This window comes from Apostichopus japonicus, chromosome 8, assembly GCF_037975245.1.
Source record: "Apostichopus japonicus isolate 1M-3 chromosome 8, ASM3797524v1, whole genome shotgun sequence".
NCBI lineage: Eukaryota > Metazoa > Echinodermata > Holothuroidea > Aspidochirotida > Stichopodidae > Apostichopus > Apostichopus japonicus.
In genome coordinates this window covers 13,954,893-13,979,504 of record NC_092568.1, presented here as the reverse complement: position 1 = coordinate 13,979,504, position 24,612 = coordinate 13,954,893, and the positions used below count along the sequence as shown (strand labels likewise).

Here is a 24,612-nt window from a genome sequence, read left to right as displayed (position 1 = left end):
TTAACTGATTACTTCGCGCCTAAGCCTCTGATAATAGCAGAGCGTTTCCGTTTTCATAAAAGAGATCAGCGATCCGATGAGACAATCGCTGCATATCTTGTCGAACTTCGGAAATTAGCGTCAACGTGTGCATTTGGAAATAATCTAACAGAGAGCCTACGAGATCGTCTTGTATGTGGTCTCGTTAACCCGCAAATCCAGAAGCGATTATTATCGGAAGACGGTCTTACGCTTGACAAAGCTGTTCAATTAGCGCTAGCGATGGACATAGCGATGAGCGATACAGCTCAGCTTCAAAAAGAGAAACACGACGAAACAACACATGCCATTTATAGGGCCAACAAAAACAGTCCAAATAGTAAGTTTTCAAATAAACCTAGGCCCAACAGAAATCAGCAGACTAGGGGTGATAGGCCTAACACTAAGTGCCGTAACTGTGGAGGAGTCTATCCCCACACCGGTGAGTGTCCAGCAAAGGGCAAGGACTGCTACAAATGTGGTAAAGCAAACCACTATGCAAAATACTGTAGGAGTAAGCCAAGTGATAACAGAGTTAAGCAGATCAGTGAAGAAAAAAGTGATTACGTTTTTGCGACAAACGCCCCAAAACTTAAATCTCTACCGTCTTGCAAAGTAGAGATTGCAGGAACTAAAATAAACATGGGGATTGACTCACAAGCAAGTGTCAATGTCCTAGATAAGCTCGCTTTTCAAAAACTGAAAAACGAATCCGGGGCACCGGACAATTGCCTCAAGCCATGTGCGTCTAGTCTCTTTGCGTATAACTCGCAGACACCACTCCCAACTCTTGGAGAAATTCGAGCGAAAGTGACAACAGAGAAAGGGAAGACAGTCGAAACACGTTTCTGTGTCGTAGATGGGTTTGGTGGAAATCTTCTGTGTTATCAAACAAGCATAGATTTAGGACTACTGTACATTGCGAACAGCATTGAATCAGACATGTTTTCTCGATACCCGGAATTATTCAACGGAATTGGGAAAATAAACACAGAGACAATTAAGCTGCATATAGACACAAACGTGGAACCAAAAACTCAAAAGCTACGAACAATTCCTTTTCACGTCCGCAAGGATGTCGATGAGGAAATTCAAGGTCTTCTAGATGAGGATGTCATTGAGCGAGTGCAGGGTCCAACACCCTGGGTATCGCCAATTGTGACACCACCAAAGAAAAATGGTGGTGTGCGCATTTGTGTGGATATGAGAGAAGCAAACAAAGCCATTGAGCGCGAGCGATTCCCTATGCCTACCGTTGATGAACTGATAAGTGCTTTGAACGGTGCCACCGTGTTCAGTACGTTGGACCTAAGCGCGGGATATCACCAGTTTGAGCTCGATGAGGAAAGTAGGTACATCACAACATTCACAACACACCAAGGTTTGTACAGGTACAAGCGCCTAATGTTCGGTGTTAACGCAGCGAGTGAGAAATTTCAGAAAGCGGTCAGTCACATGCTAACAGGATTACCCGGAGTAATAAACATTTCGGACGATATCATCGTGTATGGACAATCAAAGCAGGAACACAATGAAAACCTGCACAGAGTACTTCAGCGCTTGGCCGAGTGTGGGGCATGCCTGAATCGCGACAAATGCAAAATCGCGCAGCCAGAGGTTGTTTATTTCGGACACATATTTTCTGCTCAAGGAATCAGCCCTGAGCCAGCAAAAATTAACGACATCAAAACCACGGAAGTCCCAATAGACGCAAGCGCAGTGCGCTCGTTCCTCGGGTTAACGCAATACGTATCAAGGTTTATACCCAACTATGCGTCGATCACCGCTCCCCTACGCGAGCTAACCAAGAAGGATTTCAAGTTCGAATGGTCAGATGAATGCAATCAGGCATTTGAACAGTTGAAACGTACTCTGACAAATGAAACAACCGTAACATATTTCGACAGCTCCAAACCATCTGTGGTGATCGTTGACGCAAGCCCGTGTGGCGTTTCAGCTATGCTGTGTCAAGAAAACAAGGTTGTCGCTTATGCCAGTCGCGCAATGTCTGCAGCAGAGTCTCGCTACGCGCAGATAGAGCGAGAAGCACTCGCGATCAAGTTCGGAGTAGAACGGTTCAGAGTTTACCTGTATGGCAGCCATTTCGAGGTACACACTGACCACAAGCCTCTACTTCCCATTTTCAACAACCATGGCGCTAAGAGTAACGCGAGAATAGAACTGTGGCTGTTGAAACTTCAGCAGTATGACTTCGAAGTCAAGCACATACCGGGCAGAGATAATCCAGCTGACTATCTGTCGCGGTACCACTCACATCCTGAAAGTCACAACGCCATGATAGAGGATTACGTGAACTACATTTGCAGTAACGCTGTACCGAAAGCAATGAAATTTGAGGTTGTTCAAAGCGAATCTAAGCAAGACAGCGAAATCCAAGCACTCTGCAGTGCTCTCAAATCAGGTGATTGGAGTGACGAAAATGTTCGTGATTACAGACACATGAAAAATGAGTTCACTGTAGTTGACGGTGTTGTCCTGAGAGACACGCGGATAGTCTTACCAAAATCACTCCGCGAACAAGCCGTTGACTTAGCACACGCGTCGCACCAAGGAATTGTCAAAACAAAGCAGCTTCTACGAGAAAAAGTTTGGTTCCCTGGTATTGATAGATCCGTTGAATACAAAGTAAAAGGCTGTCTAACGTGCCAAATCGTGACCCCATCTCCAACCCCACCAGAGCCCTTGCGAATGACAGAACTCCCCAGCACCCCATGGGAGTCGGTCTCCATGGATTTCAAAGGGCCATTCGCGGGAGGAGAATACATAATGGTAGTTATCGATGATTACAGCCGTTATCCAGAAGCTATAATAATACCATCACTACAAGCGAAAACTGTGATCCCGGAATTAGACAAAATATTTTCGCGACACGGAATTCCAAAGGTGGTACGTACCGACAATGGGCCACCTATGAACTCAGAGGACTTTGCCAAGTTTGCAAACTATCTTGGTTTCACTCATAGGAAGTGCACCCCGCTGTGGCCCCGTGCCAATGGTGAAGCCGAGCGTTTCATCCACACGCTTGTAAAGTCGATTCGAGCGTCTGTACAGCAAAAGAAAAACTGGAAGCAAGAACTTTGTAAGTTTCTGCGCCAATACAGAGCTACACCACACAGCACTACGAATGTATCCCCGTTCGAACTCCTGTATGGGAGAAAAATGTCCATCATGCTCCCAGATGCAAAACGCAAGCTAAGCGACTTCGCCGGTCTTCGCGAACGCGATACTCAGATGAAGCGGAAAATAAAAGCGAATGCCGACAAATCTCTTCATGCACGCGAGTCCAACATAGCTATCGGTGATACAGTCCTTGTGAAACAGAAAAAGCGGAACATGTTGTCTACCCCCTATGATCCTAACCCGATGACAGTAACGAAACGCAATGGAAATTGCGTAACCGCGGAGGGGGGAAATGGTTCGGTAATCACACGGAATTCTTCATTCTTCAAACGCTTCGAAGGAGAACCTAGCGAACCTGAGCAACCACCGGAGGAGATCACAGAGGAGGAAAGTGCTGAAAACGACGAGTTAAGACGTTCTCAGCGAAGTACGAAACCGCCAAGGAGATTAATATCGGAAATATAAACTGTGAACTTTCTAAACACACAGCCACATTAAAGTATTGTATGTTTGTAAAATACGTAAAGTCAGAGACATTTTGAGCATCATCTTTACTTTTATTATCGCCTGCATTATTTTCATGTTATACCATAAGAGAAAAAAAATGTTATTGTTTCCCATTCCTTATTTCACAAGACATGAAGTATCGATGTTAACACTCTAAGAGGATTGTTCCATTTTAACTAAAAGGGGAGGGATGTAATGTTTTGATTAGTATACTAAAAGTAAATACTGCCCTCTGATATATAATAAATAATGTTCATGCATCACGTATAAAAGACACAGATAGGTTGTCAACAAAGAAGACAGAATAAAATCCATCGTAATCATAAACATCGTTTGTCTATCTACTATCTTGAAACATCACAACCTCCTTTTTCTTTTATACCTAACTTCCATAAAATCTCACTGCGCATAATCAGAAGGCAGCCAATGACCTGACCATCCTGTATTAACTTAATGATATAAAAATAAGTGCACTGGCACTGATCTGCCCTGATTGGTTGGGAGTTTGGAAGTCCATCCCCTTTCTATGGAAACTTCCATACCACGTGAGAGAACCTTCTCGAATGTTCCACAGACAATGGAATCTATTTTGGGAAAAGGCCCTGTACCAAGATTCAATAAGATAGTTAAAAACTTCTCGTGGGAAAACTGAATCCATGACCTAGATAAATACATAAGAGGCCTGTAAGGTGTCTCGATGGAGTTTTTCGGTAACATCAAAGAGATGGTATCACTATTTCATAACATCCCCCTCAATCTTTTAAAATTTTTGGATACTCCAAAATTTTAACATCATACTGCTTTAACTTAGCATTATCTCAAGAAGGTAGAGTACTGTAAGCACATTCACTAATATTCATTGACTTCAATAAATGGTCTTCATGTATCTCAAAGGTTAACATCTAGGTTACGAATATTAAAATGATCATATGGTATATACATTGACACTATCTCCTTGAAAATTTTTTGTGTACCTCTTTAATATTGATGACATCATATGATGTAATCTAAAAAAAAAAAGATATCATTAAGATATCTTAAAGTTACATGACACAGCAAAATATGCAGTATCTCTTACAAAATACATTTATGCATTTCATACATCAATAATACATTTATATCAAAAGTGAAATCATGCCGTGATTTGGGGAGAGATCAGAGAATACTAGACTTAGTTATCTTTTAACTGAACAGAACACCTTTGCGTTCCATAAAAAATTCGTACATTAAAAAAAGAACCTTAAAATATTACAAACTCATTTACAAAGTACCTCCTCTTTAATGAAGGCATATAGCTTCAAAACTGCTTTGAAACGTTGTGAATCATATACATCCACTTCAAGAAAATCAAGAAAATGTGACTCGATAGCATGGTGACCCTAGGTATGCACTCCGAAATGATCTAGTAAAGTACCAAAGTACTAGATATTCGATACCATAAAAGAGACTCCATAGACTATGACATCAACAAATCTTTCTTCAAATTTACATAATATATACTTAACATCTTGTCTTTTCAACTTCATGATGAAATTTACTTTTGCATGAATAATTGAGAAGAAAATATATACATAACTTCCTCAAAAGATCTATACTTTCATTTGCTTCGATAACTGTTGCTGTAAGCAAAAGTTGCACATCACCAATGCTGTCTCTAAATAGCCTTCAATATAACATCAATGATGCAATGTAAATATATCCTTAAAATATTTTCTCAATATATGAAAACCCATGTTGCTAATATTCCGGATATGTTCTAATTGCCGGGTAAACGTTTGAACGAATTCATAAGGAGAAATAAGGTATACTCATTACACATTTGTTATAAAAGATGAAACTAGGTCACTTGGTGGCGTTTTTAACAATAAAGCTTATATTGTTACACCATACAGTACAATGACTTCCACTTAATAGGTATGCAGGTAAATGCCATGACGCATTCCATTCATACAATCGTGGATAAAACACCTGTTCATCTGAACTTAAAGCAATATGCAGTTACACATTCTAACCATATAATGTTTGCAACATCCTGCTTGGATTGCCTGTAATGTTCAATCCCTTTTCATGGAGAAAATTCATTATTTTACGATGGCCCATTAGGGCCATAGTGAAAAAAAAATTGTCAAGTAAAAAAAAAAAAATCAAGTGAAAAATTGATAAGTGAAAAAAAAAAATTGACAAGTGAAAGAAAAAAAAAATTCCAACCAAAGAATTAATCTGTCATGACAGATTATTTAATCTGTCGTAACAGATTATTTAATCTGTCGTAACAGATTATATAATCTGTCGTAACAGATTATATAATCTGTCGTAACAGATTATTTAATCTGTCGTAACAGATTATTTAATCTGTCGTAACAGATTATTTAATCTGTCGTAACAGATTATATAATCTGTCGTAACAGATTATTTAATCTGTCGTAACAGATTATTTAATCTGTCGTAACAGATTATATAATCTGTCGTAACAGATTATTTAATCTGTCGTAACAGATTATTTAATCTGTCGTAACAGATTATTTGATCTGTCGTAACAGATTATATAATCTGTCGTAACAGATTATATCATCTGTCGTAACAGATTATATAATCTGTCGTAACAGATTATTTAATCTGTCGTAACAGATTATTTAATCTGTTACGACAGATTATTTAATCTGTCGTAACAGATTATATAATCTGTCGTAACAGATTATATAATCTGTCGTAACAGATTATTTAATCTGTCGTAACAGATTATATAATCTGTCGTAACAGATTATTTAATTACACATAGATGCAATGCCCTTGTACGGAGACTTCGACGTGCCATATTACTTCTTCTATGAGCGAAATGTCAGTTAGTTCAGATTGCAAGCAAATTAATTTTTGGGTCGATTTATCCTGTATTCCTGTAACTATGAGGAAACGACTATGGTAGTGTGTTTATGTTGGCTACACACATCAAGCAAAGAGTGTGGAACGCCAAAACCGACCAAAATGCAATACAAAATTATGTGAACCTTATATGTTAATAAAAAGTTCCCGCTTCATAATGACGTGGAACTGTATAAATCCATTTGTGGCACTATTGGCACCGCCAAATTTTAAGAACGCAATTTTGGGGGTAAATTTTGGTGGAAAACAAAATTTATTACGGCGATGTGCATTTATGGAATAATGCCCGTTTGCTCCTAGTTCACTTTTGGTGCTACATGTTCAAACTTCAGCTGCGTGCTAATGTATCGAAAGCTAGGACAGGATATTAAGAGTTTATCAGAATGGTAACAATGTATGCCACTATGATATTATAACACATTGTCACAATTCCTGATTCTCAAAGCAACAATCATTTGCCAAATTTTCTTTTATTACGTCAAAAGAAATATTTACCATCTTTAAATTCTAAACTAATTAACGATGTGTTTTCCTATTTTCGAGGGTATGAAAGCATAATAATTAAAAATAATATAGGGAGGGTTCTCTATATAGGGAACTTTGGATGATAAGTTACAGATCTATTGGTTAGGTAAACGTAGCAGCCGGGGGGGGGGGGGGATATCCGTGGGAGGCAAATCCCTATATCCAATTTGAACTTGAATTATCCCACTGTTAGAACGCTTAGTAACCGTTTTTTTAGTTCGGAACTTTGATGTTTGGGACTTCTGTATGGCATGACGCGAACTAAAAGGTGGATTTTCAAGCGACAGGGTGGGAATTTTGTCTCTTTCAGGTTTTCCGTCCCACCTAACCTATTTAATGTTTATTAACGAAAGTTTGCATGACCTGAGTTGGTCCAAACTAGCAGTGGAATCTGCAATGCTTGGCTCTTGATCCCTGACTTGCCGAACCTATATGGTGAAATCATGAATATCTCTGAAATAAAGTTATTTTTAGGCTAGTTTGATCAGAACAATTATCCTGCATGTCCTCTTTACATCTACTTTTCAGTGGCGTAGGAAGGTACTTTTGAGTGGGGGGGGGGGGCTGAAGACTGATGGCCGGCCTGGGGGAGGGGTCTAAGGGGAGGGGGTGTCCCCCTCCCCTTTGGAATTTTTTGCATTTCCAGGTAGCCTCAGATGCAATTTGGTGCAATATAGCACACTTCAACACCCAATCCATTTTGTAAACTTAATTTTGTATTTTCACCAGGCCTTAGATGCAATTTGGTGCTCCAAATGAGATTTTTTTTCTCATTTGGAAATGAAAAAGGGGTTTTCTGACTTGCGAAGCGGGGGGGGGGGGAATGATACTTCCGCCCCTCCACATTTTTCACTGGGGGCTGGCGCCCCCCAGCCCCCCGGTTCCTACGCCCTTGTCTACTTTACATTACAAGTTTGTGTAACTGTGCACGATCACATGATAGCTTAGTCATTGAAAACATGCTTGATAACAGAGGCGCTCGCAGAAATATAGCCAGGTCCGAAAAAAGGTGGGGGGGGGGGATCCTGTAGCGTGGACAGCGCCACCATTGATTCACAAACATGTCCTTAGATTTTCAAAGTCCAGAAAATTTGGAAAAAAGCAAAACTGACGGAAGGAAAATGATTACTAGAATGAACTTATGTAATTTTGATACCCCGTGTAAACTCATCTATATCCCCTTCATCGTACACAAACGGATGACCTCATGGTCATTAATTTTATTTAAAGCAGCTTTAACATGGCACATCAAAGTCCCCGTACAATGTCCATCTCTGTTAGGACAGATGAAATAGTCTCTCATGACAGGTTATTATCTATGCGGTCGTCATTGTAACGAATCATTTACCAGTAGGAAGGAAATTTCGGACTTCAAGGAAACTTGAAGGAAATTTCGGAGGAGTTCTACATAATAAGAACATTGCATGTAAGCACATTTCATGTGTAGCCAGTGTTTTTTAATTACACATTTTGCTATACCGTACTGCAGTTGTAGATACATATTACCGTAGGTAAGCCCAACCATACTAACAATTAACAGAGATATCGAGAAGAGGTGAGGGTTAATAATAATAATAATAATAATAATAATAAATGAACTTATAAAGCGCTAAAATCTACGAAGTATTCAATAGCGCTGTACAACCCTAATAGAAAGCCAACTTAAAAAATGAGTCTTCAAGGGTTTTCACGTTCCTTTCCCCAGTTTCCTACCTAGAAAGTTGTTCGTATCATTTACTATCAGAGAGGGCGAATCAACTGTCATTTGGCAAAGAACCATTACATTGGCTCCTATTAATTGTCAATGTTCCATTCACCAAATCACAAGGTAAATTCTTGGTAGGTTGTGCATGCTTGATATAGGTTTCTAGTAACATACAATTGTCGTTCAATTTTAGAAGTATTAAACTAAATTAACATTTTTGGTTTACAGTGTTCAATAGTGATGATGGTGGTTGGGCCTGGGGAGGTGACAGGAGATAAAGCATGGAATATGAACTGTGAACTTATACGGTACTGAAAAATGTGTAACAATGGGGCGTAGTTGTTGCCATGGCTTCCCTGTTCGGGTATTAGTGGCACATATCACAAATTTCTTAAAATATTTGTGGGGAGAACATGTTATACGAATGCGTTCTAGGAGAATCTGTTCAACTCCGTATAGTACAGGGAACTAAATTTAGTACGTGACTTATTAATTGGGAGATGTAAGGGTGAGAAATGCAACCCCGTACCCGCGGGTACAGGATTACATGCTCTCCTCTGTGGTCCACATACCACACCATCGAATCCACTGTGCTGCTGGGATATAACTAAGTCGTGTACACAGAAGAGTAGGCAAGTTTACATAGCAATAATTGTCTTAGATGGATTTCATTTGTTTACAGATATTTTGTTCAAGGCGTAATGGAAGATCGAGAGGAAATTATCCGTCACTATTTTCGCCTTGGATACAGTTATGATGACATTTGTATTTCCCTTGCATCGCGTCATAACATATTGATTAGCAAGCGGCATCTGAAGAGACTTATTAACTTTCATATGGGTTTGTTTAGACGGAAGCATTATTCTGATATTAATGATGTTATAGACTTCATTGAGCTATTGTTGACGACATCAGGACAGTTACACGGTTATAGGTGGATTCATCTTAAATGTATCTTGCATGGACTGACTGTAAGCAGAGAAACTGTTCGCTTGATTCTTGGATTTCTAGATCCAGAGGGCGTTCAAGTTCGGCGGAGAAGAAGACTGAGACGACGCCAATACCGCGTTGCCGGGCCTAATTTCCTTCGGCACATTGACTCGTATGATAAACTGAAGCCATACGGCATATGCATAAGTGGATGCATTGATGGATTCTCTAGGCAGATGATATGGTTAAAGGCATACCACAATTACAGCGACCCACGGCTAATTGCCGGCTATTACATGGAATCGATTCGTGAGACCGAGGGATGTCCAGCCGTACTCCGCACTGACTTTGGCACCGAAAATGGCATAATCAAACGTATACAGCAGTTTCTAAGGAGAAATGGTAATGATGCCCTAGCTGGCCCTAGTAGCTTTATGCAGGGCACAAGCCATCACAATCAAAGAATCGAATGTTGGTGGAGTTTTCTTCGCAAACATTGCACTCAGTTCTGGATGAATGCTTTTAGTTACCTCAGAGAGGAGGGCATGTTCACTGGAACATACCTGGACAAAGCGTTGATTCAGTTTTGCTTTCTAAATCTTATCCAGGTAATGTATTTTGTATGTAGTCAAATAAATCCATGCCATGTATTAGTAACAAATTGCTTGTTTTATGATATGTTTGCAAAATGATAAACCAGAATGCAGAAATGGATTAAGATGGGACAAATTTTGTACTACTGACTATGATGACCAAATGATAGACTTGTGCTTGAACCAATGTGATTCATCAGCATACAATATGCTATTATAACCATGAGATCTCTCCAAGCTTCCTCATCTTGAGATATTGTGTCCACATTGTTTTCACAAATTGATGCCTGTTAAACGAAAATAACCTTTGACCTCCATCAAAACAATAAGCTTCTTGTACTCAATGCAGTACAACTACATACAACATATCAGACCTTTCCAAGCTTCCAGCCTTGAAATATGGTGTTTACTAGCTGGGCGTCACCAACACACACACCAAAAATGTTACGATTATCATCTAAAAAAAAAGGAGAGGGGGGGGGGGGGACATAGCAGATAGAACAAGAACATGAAAAGAAATACTTCAAAATTTTGTGCAGCATATGATTTCTAGGTGCAGAAGGGTGGATGTGCGAATTCAATAAGCATTTTTCACCATGGAGGTTACATATACTATGACATGATTAACTTTTAACCAAAATTCGGAAAATTCCAACTAAAATTTTTTTACAGACAGAATTACATGATCTGCAGCTTGAATGGAACAACCATCGCATATCACCATCCAAAAACAGAATTGGTCCTTTCGGTCGACCAGAAATTATGTACACTGCACCGGAACTATATCAAACTAGGAGTTACCTAATGGAAGTGCAACAGGACGAAATAGAAGTTTGTGAGGAAGAATGTGTCTTTAGGGATAACTTTCCATGCGACAGAGATGTATATGAACTATGTTGTATTCAAATGGTAGATAATAATATTAATGTTCCAGTTACAGCATTTGATGCCATGATGTTATATGAACGTCTTAGAAGATTGGTGCTGGCTGAACTGTAGGAGAAATCTGCCTCCCCCTGCACCTTTATGCATATGGATATTGTATGCTTCCTGTGAGCCTATCTCACATGGCTCCTGATGGAACATATGGTTAAGAGAATTTTTTGGACGTATCAGCAGCCAATCTAATGCCAATCGAAGCCTTCCTAAAAGGCATTAATAGATGAAGGCTGGGTGTCTTGGTGATTGGAAGAGCAAAACATAGGCTTAATTTGCTGACAGAGGCGTTGGCACAGTGAAGTGCCCCCAATAAGATTTGTAAAGTGGAGGAGTTTTATACTCTTTTATGTTCTGTTTGCTTTACTCTCACTGCAAAACTACCTGTTATTTACTGTTAATGTCACTTCTTTCCACCCACATGCACCTTCCCCTTCTGTTTTCCCCTAGTTTTTCCCTTTCTTACCCATAAAGCGTGCATCCCAGGCCAAGCTCACCCTGGATAAACGCCTGTTGTTAGTTAAGTTGGACTAAGACTAAGGATAAACTTGTCTCAAACTGGGGGATCCCCTGATATTTACTTCAATTGTCTGATATTAACATGCATGTCTTCTTTAGCTAGTTTTCTCTATGCAGCAATTAGATTTATATTACATTAATCACTTGCCCTCTTTGCTCACCACCACTACACCGACCAAGTTCATATTAGCCCCCTTTTGCAATCCTTTTCCAAGGTTGTCATAAGCCTATGTTTAAGTGAAAATGATAATTATAGGGTACAATTTTTGTGTAGTTTCATACATATGACATATCAAGTGGTTATATAGGGCACATAACCTGCAGACCTATTAGATCAAAATAAATTTTTACAGCAAATACACATGATCAAACACAACAGTGGCTTAAAAAAAATAATAATTTGTGGTCAAATTTTAAAAGTAGAGTTAACACCCCTCTGAGAAAGAAGCAAGGCACACCTGAATGTTGTATGGAAAAAAAATCAAGGATGTATTAGGAAGGACATGAGACAAGGTGAGTAATTAAAGGAATGGAATGCTAAGAGTGTGAATGGTTGTCAAACGTGTCGGCAATAGAAGTAAAATGGCATTAGCTGACAGTACTAACCGTACTTGTTCTGACGAAGTGATTTTTAAATACCAAGACAGAATAATGTAAAGAGGACACTATGACTGACAACAGTGTCCTCCAACTACAGAAACAAATATTGATATGGACACAATATGTAAGGACACTATGACTGACAGTAGTGTCTCCATGTTCTGCAGAAGCAGGCTGCATCCAGTCTAAGCAAGTACGACAACACGTTACAGTATAATTACAAAGATTTGAAGTATTATCAAATCTGCAGTGTAAAACTGATCATTTGACACAAGAAAATAGGATCAATAACTGAACTGATAGCCAGATATCTGAGTATCCATCTATATATTTTGATGCTCCTTCAATATACCATGATGTGACACCTTACAGGATGAATCCATTACCAAGTCATTGTGTCCTTATAGATGCAATACATTAAGTAATTGAATGGCATGGGAAAGAGGAAAAGGGGAGGGGGGGGGGTAGCCTTAACCATACAGTCTAATACATATAAACATAATATCCAAAGACAAAGACCTTACATAAGATATGCATAATGTAGTCTGTGTTTGATAGAGTGCTCAATCTGCATAACAAGCTACCTGTATGTCTGATTTATTCCCTTGGATGTTTAAGCATTAATGTACAGTAAGAACACATTACCACAACTATGCTACAGCTAAGTCAAGACATGGTCATCGATACTCAGTTTTGCTTTCTGAAACTTCAGTATGTATATACCTGACCACTTTGATGAATATAGCAAGGTCACTTTTGAAACTAATATACCTAATGATATTTAGCTTAAGATATTAAGGGGACAACTATCATGATCAATCTGAGTCATGGGAAAATGGATACTTTCCATACTCATAATAGGTACAGTATAAGGAGTAAACAGAATATTGCATATATGTGTTACAATGTATTGCCATGTACTATTAATATGTAGCTTGGACTTAGGCTCGGACCAGCTGGACTCGGATCTACTAATCTCAACTACAGCACTGGACTGTCACTCTAAGTATTTAATGTATTTTTCTCTCTCTAAGTCATGAATTCTTATTAAGTACCCCACATCTAAGTAAATGACCCAAGTCATATAGCAGCACTGTACTCTTTATGGTTACTCTGAATATTGGCAATAATGGCAATAACTAATTTTGTTTTGCCCTTTGCCTTAATTATTCCATGAATCATTAATAAATTTCACTTTTTTTTGGCTCTCTTAAAGCAGCATTTTGCGTCCTTTTCTATTATTTTTTTCAACCTCACTGACTTGGGTTAATTACTTGTATTGAATTTTCAATTCACTGCATAGGGTTTTTTTTTCTGAAATTTTTTGTTTATCATAACAATCTTTACTGCAGGAATATGACAAAGTTTACAACAAAACTGTGGAATGACCAGCTCTCCTGCTCTGTTTATTCATGAACAATAATAACTCAAAATAAAAACCAAGAAATAAGTTTAAGATAAAACAATTAAAGTACTTTCCAAATTATTGAAAATGTTTATGATAAACAACTACACATCTTCAAAACGTGCCCAGAGTAATTACCTGAGGATGCACCAATGCAAGACTCTAATGAGCAGTGAGGTTGGAGTAGCTGTACATCACACCTCATAGTTCCTGCTCTATTCCGCATAGGACGCATTTTAACTACTGATCTCTCTTTATATTCACGCTGACACTGTCCTGTTTCTTTCTAAACGATTTATACCACTTTTTGCATTACATACAGGATCTCTGTTTTTGTTGAATATATCGATTAAATATTCTTCAAAATTAAAAAACAAAGGCTGCATAAAACTTTACATATAACTCAAAAGTAATGTACAGTAAGCCAACAATTTACTATTTGTAGAAACCATGCCAGTTATGCGAAAAAGTATGATAGAAATTTTGTACAAAATTCCTTAGACATACTGCACAAAAATGTATTTTTAATCCGACTTGCTTAATGTACTGACAGTTTCTAGGATCAAAAAGATGACAAAAATTGATAAATCTATCCAATTGATGTATAACACTTCCTTGAATATGTTGTAATGGCTCTCTTTTATACTTTTGCCAAATTGTCTAAAACTATGAACATATGGAGTAACTACTTCTGCAACTTTAACAAAATGCACTTTTACTACAAAAAAAAACATTAAACTCTCATGCAATATTTAAGCCAACACTTCAATCTAACTACAGAAAATATTTGTAATGTCAAGTCCTATCTGTTTACTTGTTAGTACTTCATTCACCACGAAGGCTAAATGATGTATGATTTGTTAAATAAGAGACCAAAAGACAGAAACTTTCAAAGTTCCAGCCGATTTTGCCTAATCAATGTTATACAGGCTGATTGTAATGATTTAAATAAACTGACTCTAGTAGACTAAAACGTACACATAACACATATCTACATTTGAAAACAGTTTTCCTGGTCCACAGAGCATTCTGAATGAATGAACAAAACCACTGTACATTTTATCCCTTATCTGAAGATGATGGTGATGTAATAATTGGCTGAACAACACCAATTTCTCAGGTTACAGAAGAAAATATCCTTTACTTTAAAACACCACCATAAACAAGAAATATGGGTCTTTGCAGAAGAAAAATATGTAAAAGACAAGTTGAGAGTACCTTACAAACATAAACTTAAAGTAGTAGAACTTATTTTATTCACAAAGGCCAGCTATATTAAACTATGTCCATTACCCAGATACCTGAGTCAAGAACCTGGTTTAGTTCATTTTTCATATCAATGTAGCTTTCATAAGTTGTTGGAAGCTCCAAACACTGGCTGCAAGTGTGTGCGACTGGCCTGCGTGCAAAGCCATCCAAGAGATTGAATGAAACGTTTAACTGCGGGAATGACAAAACATCAGCCCCAGTCCAAAAGCGCAAAAACTTCTGAAGCTTGTCTTTCTCAAGGGATCGGATGTACTTCTTTAAGTAAGAAAATACCACATGTTGGCCTTCTGAAATATCTTGTGGGACTTTTATCCTGCTAATAACTTTCTGGGACGTTGGCATCATGTTTTTGTAGAGTTCACGCAGTTGTAATGGAGTTAGTTCTTCTCGCAAGGGCTCAAGAGTCTCTCGCATGCTGTCAGCTATGAACATTGGTTTCTGAATTATCTCTTTGTGCCCTATTTCATACAGGATTTGAGGCAAGTTGCGCTTCGTAACTAGAACCCGGCATCCGTAACCATCAAGAATATCAATCAGCTCATCATAACTAGCACCCTCTGGAAAGTGTGTAAGTGCTTCCACAATGACCATTTTCTCTGACACTGATATGTATTGCAAAAATGCATCCTTCATGTCCCCTTCACTCTTCCCAAATATGGCTTCTTCCATGAATGGGGGACTAAGAGACAATGGAAAGTACCTCATATCTTTCCATCCTTTGGAAATTATGCGACCAACTGATTCCCAAGAATTTGCATCAAAGTCATGTCGTAATGAAGGAACTTTGAACTGGTCACCTGTTGAATACTTTGCAAACTCCTCCCAAAAAGCTGTGAAGGCATCGGCATACACTCCGGACCCCTCTCCCAATTCAATTTCACCATTTGGCAGTACCATTCTTATCTCAATTGCAGAATTTGGTACTTGTGGGTCTTTAAAGAACTCTATGAAGTCTTCAAAAACATGTGTTCTCCTGATTACAAATGTTTTTTTGGTGTGTTTATCATCAATATGACAATCACTAGCAGCTAAAGCTGATGGTCGAAACACAATTGTGGGTGTTCCTGAAGGTAATTCATTGCTGGGATGGCCACTTAAATTAATTTCTGACTCTTCATAAGTGGTCAGATCACTTAGTTCAGTCATTACTTGTTGAGATGTACCAACCGTCACCTCACTGCCAACATCAGTCATCACATGAAGATCAATGGCTGGAATTTCATCACCTGAATCATCGGACACATGGACAGTTTCATCTACATCTTGTACCTGGTCAGTTTCCTCACAGGATGCTTCACCACTAGTTGACTCGTCTCTTTCAATTTCTTTGGTAGATATGTACATTCTTAGGACACTCAATTTGGTGGTTTCGTACATCTCTTCAATTGTTGGATTGTTCACAAAGGGGAGCTTGCGAACATCCATCATCTCAAATTTAAAATCTGCTAGTGTTCCTTTAGGGGAAAGCCCGTCTGGGAAAAACAACTTCTTTGCCTCCTCTAACACATGTGAAACATTCATGGCTTTTGGCATAATTAAACGTCGTATGCCACCACCGTTTTGTATACGTACTTGCTTGTATGTGTCCCCTTTGGACAAATGCAGCCATCCAACATCAACCCTTCTTTCAGCTTTCGCAGCATTTTTGTTTCCTTGCATTCTGCTCGAACGGTGTGTAGAACCTTCAGTTGTTCTGTTTTCCCTTTGTCTTAGCCTCAACTTTTCTCGCAGCCTCTCCATTATTTTGTCCTTTCTGGTTGACATTTTCATCAGCAAACCCTTTAAAGAAATAATGCAACAAAAATATAAACATCACTATCAAAATGTATTCATATTAAATGAATGCTTACTAAAACACACTCGTACATGTTGACTAATCAGTTTTTCATAATTGCAAAGCTATTACCAATAATGGCGGGTCAAACAATAATGCTGCCATGCACCTCCATTAATCAAATGTCTTTCATATAACACAATTTACATGAATACTTTGTAATTATCATGCTTTATGTACAGGACATCTGCACATGCCTATTTATATCACTGTTGGCAGATTGGTTGGGGGGGGGGGGGATCTTCCCTCGTGCAGGCCAGTCCACTATTAATGGCTTTTGAACTGTTTATTTCAGTAGGCTATTTTCTGAAAAAGTAGTAGTATAGTAAAGGCTTCGTAATTGACGCACCTTCAATTATTACTAGCAACGATACAGAAGGCCACCTAAACTTTTTGCAGTCAAGCAGAATTACATATTTCATGAGTTTGAATCCATTTCAGCTATTTGCTGACCAACTTGTGGTATTTTTTAAGCTTTTAACACCCTCCCCCCCCCCCCAGTTTTACACATTTTTTGGACATTTGGAAATCTTACTCCCTAAAAATAACCAACATTACTTCAAAATGATACCACTACTCTCTGGGACCTGACCTGTCTAAGCTTAGAGGTTCAGAGCATAGCAAACGGCATGCAAAGTCAATGGATGTATACTTAGGCCTACAATACAGTTACGACGCATGTGTCAATTTAGGGGTATGAAAGAACTTGACACAGCAGACATTTTGTGGTCAAATTCTTCTCAATTGTACGTTGTGTAAGCACAGAACAATAAATATTTTGAGATCATTACATTTCTAAGGAACTACACATATGAAAAGTGCATGCAGTTGAGTGATTTTGATGTTGACCGACATCGTCAATCCAATCCTTAAGTGCGTCAATTATGAGCCCACCATGCTACTAGTACTAGGCTAGGCCTAGCAATTGTTTAATAATGTGTTAAACTCGATCAGTCAAATGCTAGGCCACGAAGCAGTGGTATGAATTCCCTCCCAATCTTGCTTCAACTTAGTAATGTATAGTGAAGTGTAGGCCATGGGTTTACTTTATTTCAACTAAATCTAACTTTTGCTTGTATCATTCATGGTTAGGGCAGGCCCGGTAACAGCTGTTTGTAACGTTAGGCAACTTAGGGTTGTTCGTAGACCTATGACTAACTCTGAACATCCATGAAGCCGATGATCTAGGCTTAAAGTTAGTCTTTCTAACCAGAAAAGTAAAACTTTACATGTATAACTAACTTAACATGTTTCAAACGAATACAACTTTAAACTTACATGGTAAAACTCACGCCGAAATACAAATGCATCACTGATGGCGTTCCTAATCCTACTGGCTATGCACACGTACGTACTTACTTCAATGACTGACTGTTCGGTAAGTGGAATATATCATGCGCTATGCGCTACTGTATATGTTGCACGTGCAGCGTGCACTGTGATGTGGTATTGTTCAGCGTTATTGTGTTGGAGTTCTCTCTTCATACCCTGCTCGTGCCCAGACTTGGGTTTGGATAAATAGATTCTTTACACTTCAATACTCGTGTGTGTTTTTTCGTCGTTCATCGCCTGGCGTAGACTAATCTGTTACGACAGATTAAATAATCTGTTACGACAGATTAAATAATCTGTTACGACAGATTAAACAATCTGTTACGACAGATTAAATAATCTGTTACGACAGATTAAATAATCTGTTACGACAGATTAAATAATCTGTTACGACAGATTAAATAATCTGTTACGACAGATTAAATAATCTGTTACGACAGATTATATAATCTGTTACGACAGATTAAATAATCTGTTACGACAGATTATATAATCTGTTACGACAGATTAAATAATCTGTTACGACAGATTAAATAATCTGTTACGACAGATTAAATAATCTGTTACGACAGATTAAATAATCTGTTACGACAGATTAAATAATCTGTCATGACAGATTAATTCTTTGGTTGGATTTTTTTTTTTTCACTTGTCAATTTTTTTTTTCACGTATCAATTTTTCACTTGAATTTTTTTTTTTTTTTTACTTGAACTTTTTTTTTCACTATGGCCCTAATGGGCCATCGTATTATTTCCCCTGTGTTGGAATATTTTCCTACATTCCACCAAAAATCATGACTCTTAAAGCCTGATGGAAAACATGGTGTCTGATAGGTGACCAGAACCTGTAATTCACCCAATTTGTATCGAGCACGTTGGACTTTCATGTCTCCTTGTGGAGCATTTGCAAAAACTTTCTTTTGCCTTAATATGCTATCTTTGATGGAAGGATATGGAAGTGCTAATCCTTCATTATGTGCTCTATTCTCTAGAAAGGATTCAACATTCATTGGCTTAGTGGTCACAAGACACATGACGTGATCTGAAGTTACCCCTGGCAAAATGTTACCAAACTCATCATGAAACTCAATATGTGCATCTTGCATGACATTAACATTTTCTGCATTAGAAGTGTTACTACTCAAAACATTTCGCATTCGTGCAACCTTTTCACTTGATGAACCCTTCGTTTTCAAGACCTGACGCAATTTCTGAATGTTGGTGATATTCTTAGTTTCAGAAGATGCTCGTACAAAACATGGTTTAAGCCTGTTATAACTGAACACATCACTAAGAATTTCTCCTTTGAGAGTGGCCAACAAATAATGAGTCCTATCTAAAACTTGATGGATTACTAGTGGTCCACACCATTCTGCAGCAATTTTGCGAGAGTTCGCAGTCAATGAGGAAGACGTTGGCTTATACAGATACACTAATTGACCCGTTGAATAAATTGCACCTTTGTCCAGTTTTGCACTTATCTTAACATTTTGAGCATCTTGTTGCTTCTTTTGTAAGACTAACATTACCCTTGACAAATGATCAAATCGTTTCTTTAACAATGTAGCATATTCTCCATGAGATTGTGATAATCCTGCCATTGGATTGAATGATAAATTTGTAAGATTTGGCGGCTTACGTCCAAATGCAAGTTCAAATGGGCTATAGCTACCTAACTGAGGAGAGGAAAATGTGTTATATGCATAGGCTGATGTTGGGACAAATCGTACCCAATCCGTACCAAACTGATTTAAGTTCACTTTGAGGAAATTTGAAAGAGTCTGAATGTGTCTCTCAACCTGTAAGCTTCCATGATTGCTTACACTGATAAACTTTTGTTCAATGCCTAAAGCTTTACTTAAGAGCTCCACTAATTTTCCTGTAAGAGAAGCTGCCGCATCACTTATGATACAAGACGGTGGACCAAAAGTTGTGACTACCCTCTGCAATAATGCTTCACATATTGTTTCAGCATCAAGAGTCTTAAGAGAAACACATACAACAAATCTAGTGATCTCATCACAAACAACCATCAAATGTTTAAATCCTGTAGCCGTTGTGGGCATAGTCTTGAAATCCAGACTAAGTCTGTCAAAAGGACGATAAGAATCAGGAATGCGAGCATGATGTTGTCTCAAATTGTCCGGTTTCTTACGGAATTCTTGACAACGGAGACATGCCTGAATATAATTACTGATGCGTTGAAACATATTGCGCAGATAGAAATGCTGTCTAATGGTCAAATATGTACGCATTACACCCTGATGATTACTTAACAAGTCATCGTGATATCGAGATATTATCTGTTCTACCATAGTCTCAGGTATGACTAACTGAAGAGTCATCTTAGCATCATTAGTCTCATGCAAAAATATCCTGAATAACAAACTATTACATAACAAATAATCCTCTGCTTGAGAACGAACAGTTCTAGCATGCTTAGCATTACTTGGAATAATGTCATGTGCAAGAAAATCATAAATTGGTTTGTAGTAAGGACAAGTTTGTTGTTGAATTTGCAACTCTTTTACATCAAATGGCAGATCATAGTTTTTGATCAGCTTTCCTTGAATTGCCTTCATGACTTTATTCAATTCCTTTTGTTTTGGAATGTGTCCTGTAACCAAATGATCAATGTCTGTTATGACTGGCTTTGGCTGAACAAATAATTCTGGTGGTGGTTCTCTGATTATCTCTTGCACTCTAGGTCTACTCTGATCCACTAATCTTGGCTCTGTAGGTTGAGAAACACTTGTAAAATTTGGCACAACTAACATGTCAGGACTATATGTATGTCTATTTTCACTCGGCATAGTAATAATAGGCCTTTGAATATATGTTTCTCTCTTATCAGTAGAAATAACTGGTGTAGTCCTCTTCTGTGACTCAGATTGTGGTCTCTGTGTAACATGCTCATTAGAATGTGTTGCCTTAGGACTGAATGTCCTTTCAACTCTATTTGTTGATTCTTTGGCTGGGGAATCCTGCTTGGACTCCTTAGTGACTTTATTCGGAAATAAATCTGGAACTTTGACTCCCATTGACCTTGCCATTGACCTTGTCATGATTGGATTAAATGTCTCCTTAGGTGGAGTTGAAAAATCCTCATAAGCACCGACCTCTTGAGCAACCTGATCTATTTCAGAGTGAAATTCCTGTGGTGCTCTAGACAAATAATCTGCCAAAACCAATTCTGAACCTTTCTTGTAACCAACCTGAAATGTATATTCTGACAATTTGAACAGAAGCTTACGTAAGCGTGAAGTTGCTGGTTCTTGTTTTGACTTAAACAATTCAACAATGGCTGAGTGATCAACATATGCCTCAAATTCTACATTTTGCAATAAATGTTTGAATGCTGTCACATTAATAAATAGACCCATCATTTCTAATTCAGTTACACTATACCTCTGACATGCTGGTGGTAATATCTTAGAGTAATATGCAATAATATTCTCTTTGCCATTAACTCTTTGTGCCAAGTATGATCCTGTTGCTACTCGTGATGTGTCGCTATATAATACAAAACGACCATATTTCTGTGGCATATGCAATATAGGTGGATTACACAACAACTCTTTAATACTTTGAAATGCACACTGATGTTCCTCTGTCCATTTAAATACCTTTCTCTTACGACTCAAATGATGTAATGGTCTCAATAGTGCTTGAATATTTGGGAAAAACGAAGCCACATAATTAACTGCACCTACAAATCGTCTAACTGACTTAACATTGTGTGGTTTCGGTGTGTTCCTGATTGCTGCACATCTATCATGCAAAGGTTGGATACAAGCCTCACCTTCTGGGGTTATTGAGAGCAAATGTCCCATATATCGGACTGAATTTTGGAAAATGCTACACTTTTTCGGAGAGATTTTCAATCCGTTGTCCATTAAAACCTTAAAAATTGCCTGTAGGTGTTGTTTGTGAGATTGTTTGTCTGCACTGTACACAATAATATCGTCATGATGAGCAATACAGAACTTATTTGAATTTGGGATCGTTGCCAAAATATCATTAATTTGCGACTGAAAGATCGCTGGAGATAAATTCAATCCCTGTGGTAAGCGTTTATAATAATAATGCTTTCCTTCATGAAATGAAGCAATACCTGTATATTGTTGTGCATGAACACTGAGAGGCAGACAGAAGAATGCAGACTTTAAATCAAGAACACCCAAAATTTTGGCTCCGGAGTACCCTATGGTACGGATAGTCTCATTCAGTAATGGAAATGGGTGATTGAGACGTTTTATCCTACTGTTCAAGTAGCGAAAATCTGTGACAACCCTTTTGTCTTTTGTTCCCTTCTTTGGAATTAGGAAAACCGGTGAGGTATAAGACTGATGTCCTACCGCTAAGATTCCTAATCGCACTAATTTGTCAAGCTCTCTGGCGACAATGACTTTGTCCTCATCTGAAAGTCTATAGGGACGTATGTAAAATGGCTCATCATTAGTAAGCGTAATATCAGCCTCATAATTTGGACAGTGAGATAATTCACCATAAAGAGAAAATGCATCTCTATGTGAGTCTAGAAATTCATAAATGCTTTCTGTTTCTGAAGCATTTAGAATACTTTGTTCCAAATTAATGTTATCTCTCATGATTTCCTGTTCGGATTTGGAAACCAGGGGATCATCGACTGTCAAATGTGGATATCGATGTAAGTTATATCGTGTAATTTCATCACGATTCTCTTTAGAATTAGAATTGGTTTGAAAAAGAGACGGTTTTTCGATGTCTCTCATGACATTGAGAAAATCTAGAGAATCGGTAGGAATGTCTTCTGTGACCGTAATGATATCTGCTAAATCTAAATGAGCCACTGTGCGAGAAGGATTCAGAACAAATTTCCGGTTACCCATGTTCCTTAGTAGAATCTTTGTTCTACCTTTATGCATTTTCACTAACATTCGTGAAGGACACATACGAGATATTAGAGGAAACGGTTTAATAACCACATCTGCATTTCGTGCATATAGTGGAAGACGTCCCTGTACAGTAATGTATCTTTGCTGACCTGGGTAAATAACAAATCTCTGCACTGGCCTAAGGAAAACTTTGGCTTGTTTAATTCTAAAACAGTTTGTTGTAAAGTCCAAAGATCCATTCAATTCCTTCAGAGTTTGACTACCTAATATTAAGTCAATACCTGTCAGGTTTGCAGCAATTAAAGCAGAAAGCTGAAATTCATGACCTTGAATTTTGACCTGAAATGTTATCGTGCTATACGCATGAATAAACTGACCATTACCCAACTTTAGGTTTACTACATCAACTGAGACTGGTTGTATAGAGGATAAATACTTTGAATTTTGCACTGTAGAAGAAGAAATGATAGAGCGTGTCGCTCCACTATCAAACAACAATGAAATTCCTTTACCATCATGTAAAGTACCTCTTACAAAATTACGTGTGTCCAGTTGAATATCCACACTACGGTCGTTCCCTGCCTATCTAGAACTAGGAATATTACTATTTTTCCTAATATTCTTTGCTCTACGTTTCGATCTTCCTTTACTTGGTACTTTGTCTGGAGTCACTGTATGATGAGTGCAATCATAAGTGCTCCCTAATGAAAATTCTGTGTTGGTACTTTCTTTACATTAGCCTCCATTTCATGGCTTAGGCGAATTTGGCAATATTGTGCAAAATGACCTCGATTTTGGCAGTAATAACATGTGACTGAAGGATTAAAATACGGTAACCTTCTCCTGTTATTATTCTGACCTGTCCTAGGACCACGAGAATCACGAGAACTATATCTTTGCCTCAAATCTTTAGGATTGTCTTGCGATTCTGACCTACGTGACTGATCAAACTTGGTCTCTAATTCCTGAATTTTGGTACACAACTCGTGTATCTCAGAAGATGCAGAAATAGTAGGAGTCTGAACAGAAGATGCTTTGTCGTGCATTGCCATAAATAGTTCGGAAGAAGCTGTGGGTTGACTTTGGAGTTGTAAGTCAAAATAGCATTGTACTTTCATGACCAAATCTGCAATTGTTGCTTGTGGTGATGCAGACATTAACACTGCTGAGCGACATTGCAAAGGCAGGGTCGAGATGAACTTATCTTTAATTTGATCATCGCCATAACTTAATTGTGCTGCAGCTTTTGAAATTTTGGCCAAATGAGCTTGAGCTGTATCACCTGGCGTATAGCTTAATGCATGAAATGCCTGTGATTTAGCGTAGGAAGAAGTGCCTGGACTGAAACGAGCCCTGATTGGTTGGGAGTTTGGAAGTCCATCCCCTTTCTATGGAAACTTCCATACCACGTGAGAGAACCTTCTCGAATGTTCCACAGACATAATGGAATCTATTTTGGGAAAAGGCCCTGTACCAAGATTCAATAAGATAGTTAAAAACTTCTCGTGGGAAAACTGAATCCATGACCTAGATAAATACAT

The 24,612-nt window shown here is 38.2% G+C and overlaps 2 protein-coding genes and 1 long non-coding RNA gene across 5 annotated transcripts in view; 1 reads left to right on the top strand and 2 right to left on the bottom strand.

The window, feature by feature from the left end:
- LOC139970546 (uncharacterized) overlaps window positions 1-24,612 on the bottom strand; it is a 28,306-nt gene that overhangs the window by 2,836 nt on the left and 858 nt on the right. The window contains exon 1 of one of the 2 annotated variants that reach the window (XR_011794166.1): window positions 4,031-5,747. The exons of the other annotated variant lie outside the window; for it this stretch is intronic. This is a non-coding gene — a long non-coding RNA (uncharacterized lncRNA). Of the gene's footprint in view, window positions 1-4,030; window positions 5,748-24,612 lie in introns of those variants that run through there. 2 annotated transcript variants of the gene reach the window in all.
- On the top strand, window positions 10,003-14,500 carry LOC139970544 (uncharacterized). The gene is made up of 2 exons (XM_071976332.1): window positions 10,003-10,314; window positions 10,972-14,500. The coding sequence occupies exons 1-2, from the start codon at window positions 10,003-10,005 to the stop codon at window positions 11,296-11,298; spliced, it is 639 nt and encodes a 212-aa protein (XP_071832433.1). The 3' UTR covers window positions 11,299-14,500.
- LOC139970537 (uncharacterized) lies at window positions 14,594-18,467 on the bottom strand. 2 transcript variants are annotated; one of them, XM_071976322.1, is made up of 2 exons: window positions 18,141-18,467; window positions 14,594-16,807 (listed from the first exon to the last, which is right to left on the bottom strand). In XM_071976322.1, the coding sequence occupies exon 2, from the start codon at window positions 16,796-16,798 to the stop codon at window positions 15,035-15,037; it is 1,764 nt and encodes a 587-aa protein (XP_071832423.1). In that variant the 5' UTR covers window positions 16,799-16,807; window positions 18,141-18,467; the 3' UTR covers window positions 14,594-15,034. The 2 variants fall into 2 exon arrangements, with proteins under 2 accessions (XP_071832423.1, XP_071832424.1); XM_071976323.1 differs by having other exon boundaries at window positions 18,222-18,467.

What these genes read in the sequence shown, in the direction of transcription:
- LOC139970537 (XM_071976322.1), bottom strand. Translation starts at nt 16,798, where the DNA reads ATGAAAATGTCAACCAGAAAGGACAAAATAATGGAGAGGCTGCGAGAA.
- LOC139970544 (XM_071976332.1), top strand. Translation starts at nt 10,003, where the DNA reads ATGGAATCGATTCGTGAGACCGAGGGATGTCCAGCCGTACTCCGCACT. An exon ending in GCTTTCTAAATCTTATCCAG is followed by an intron (nt 10,315 to 10,971) that starts GTAATGTATTTT and finishes ATTTTTTTACAG; the next exon opens with ACAGAATTACATGATCTGCA.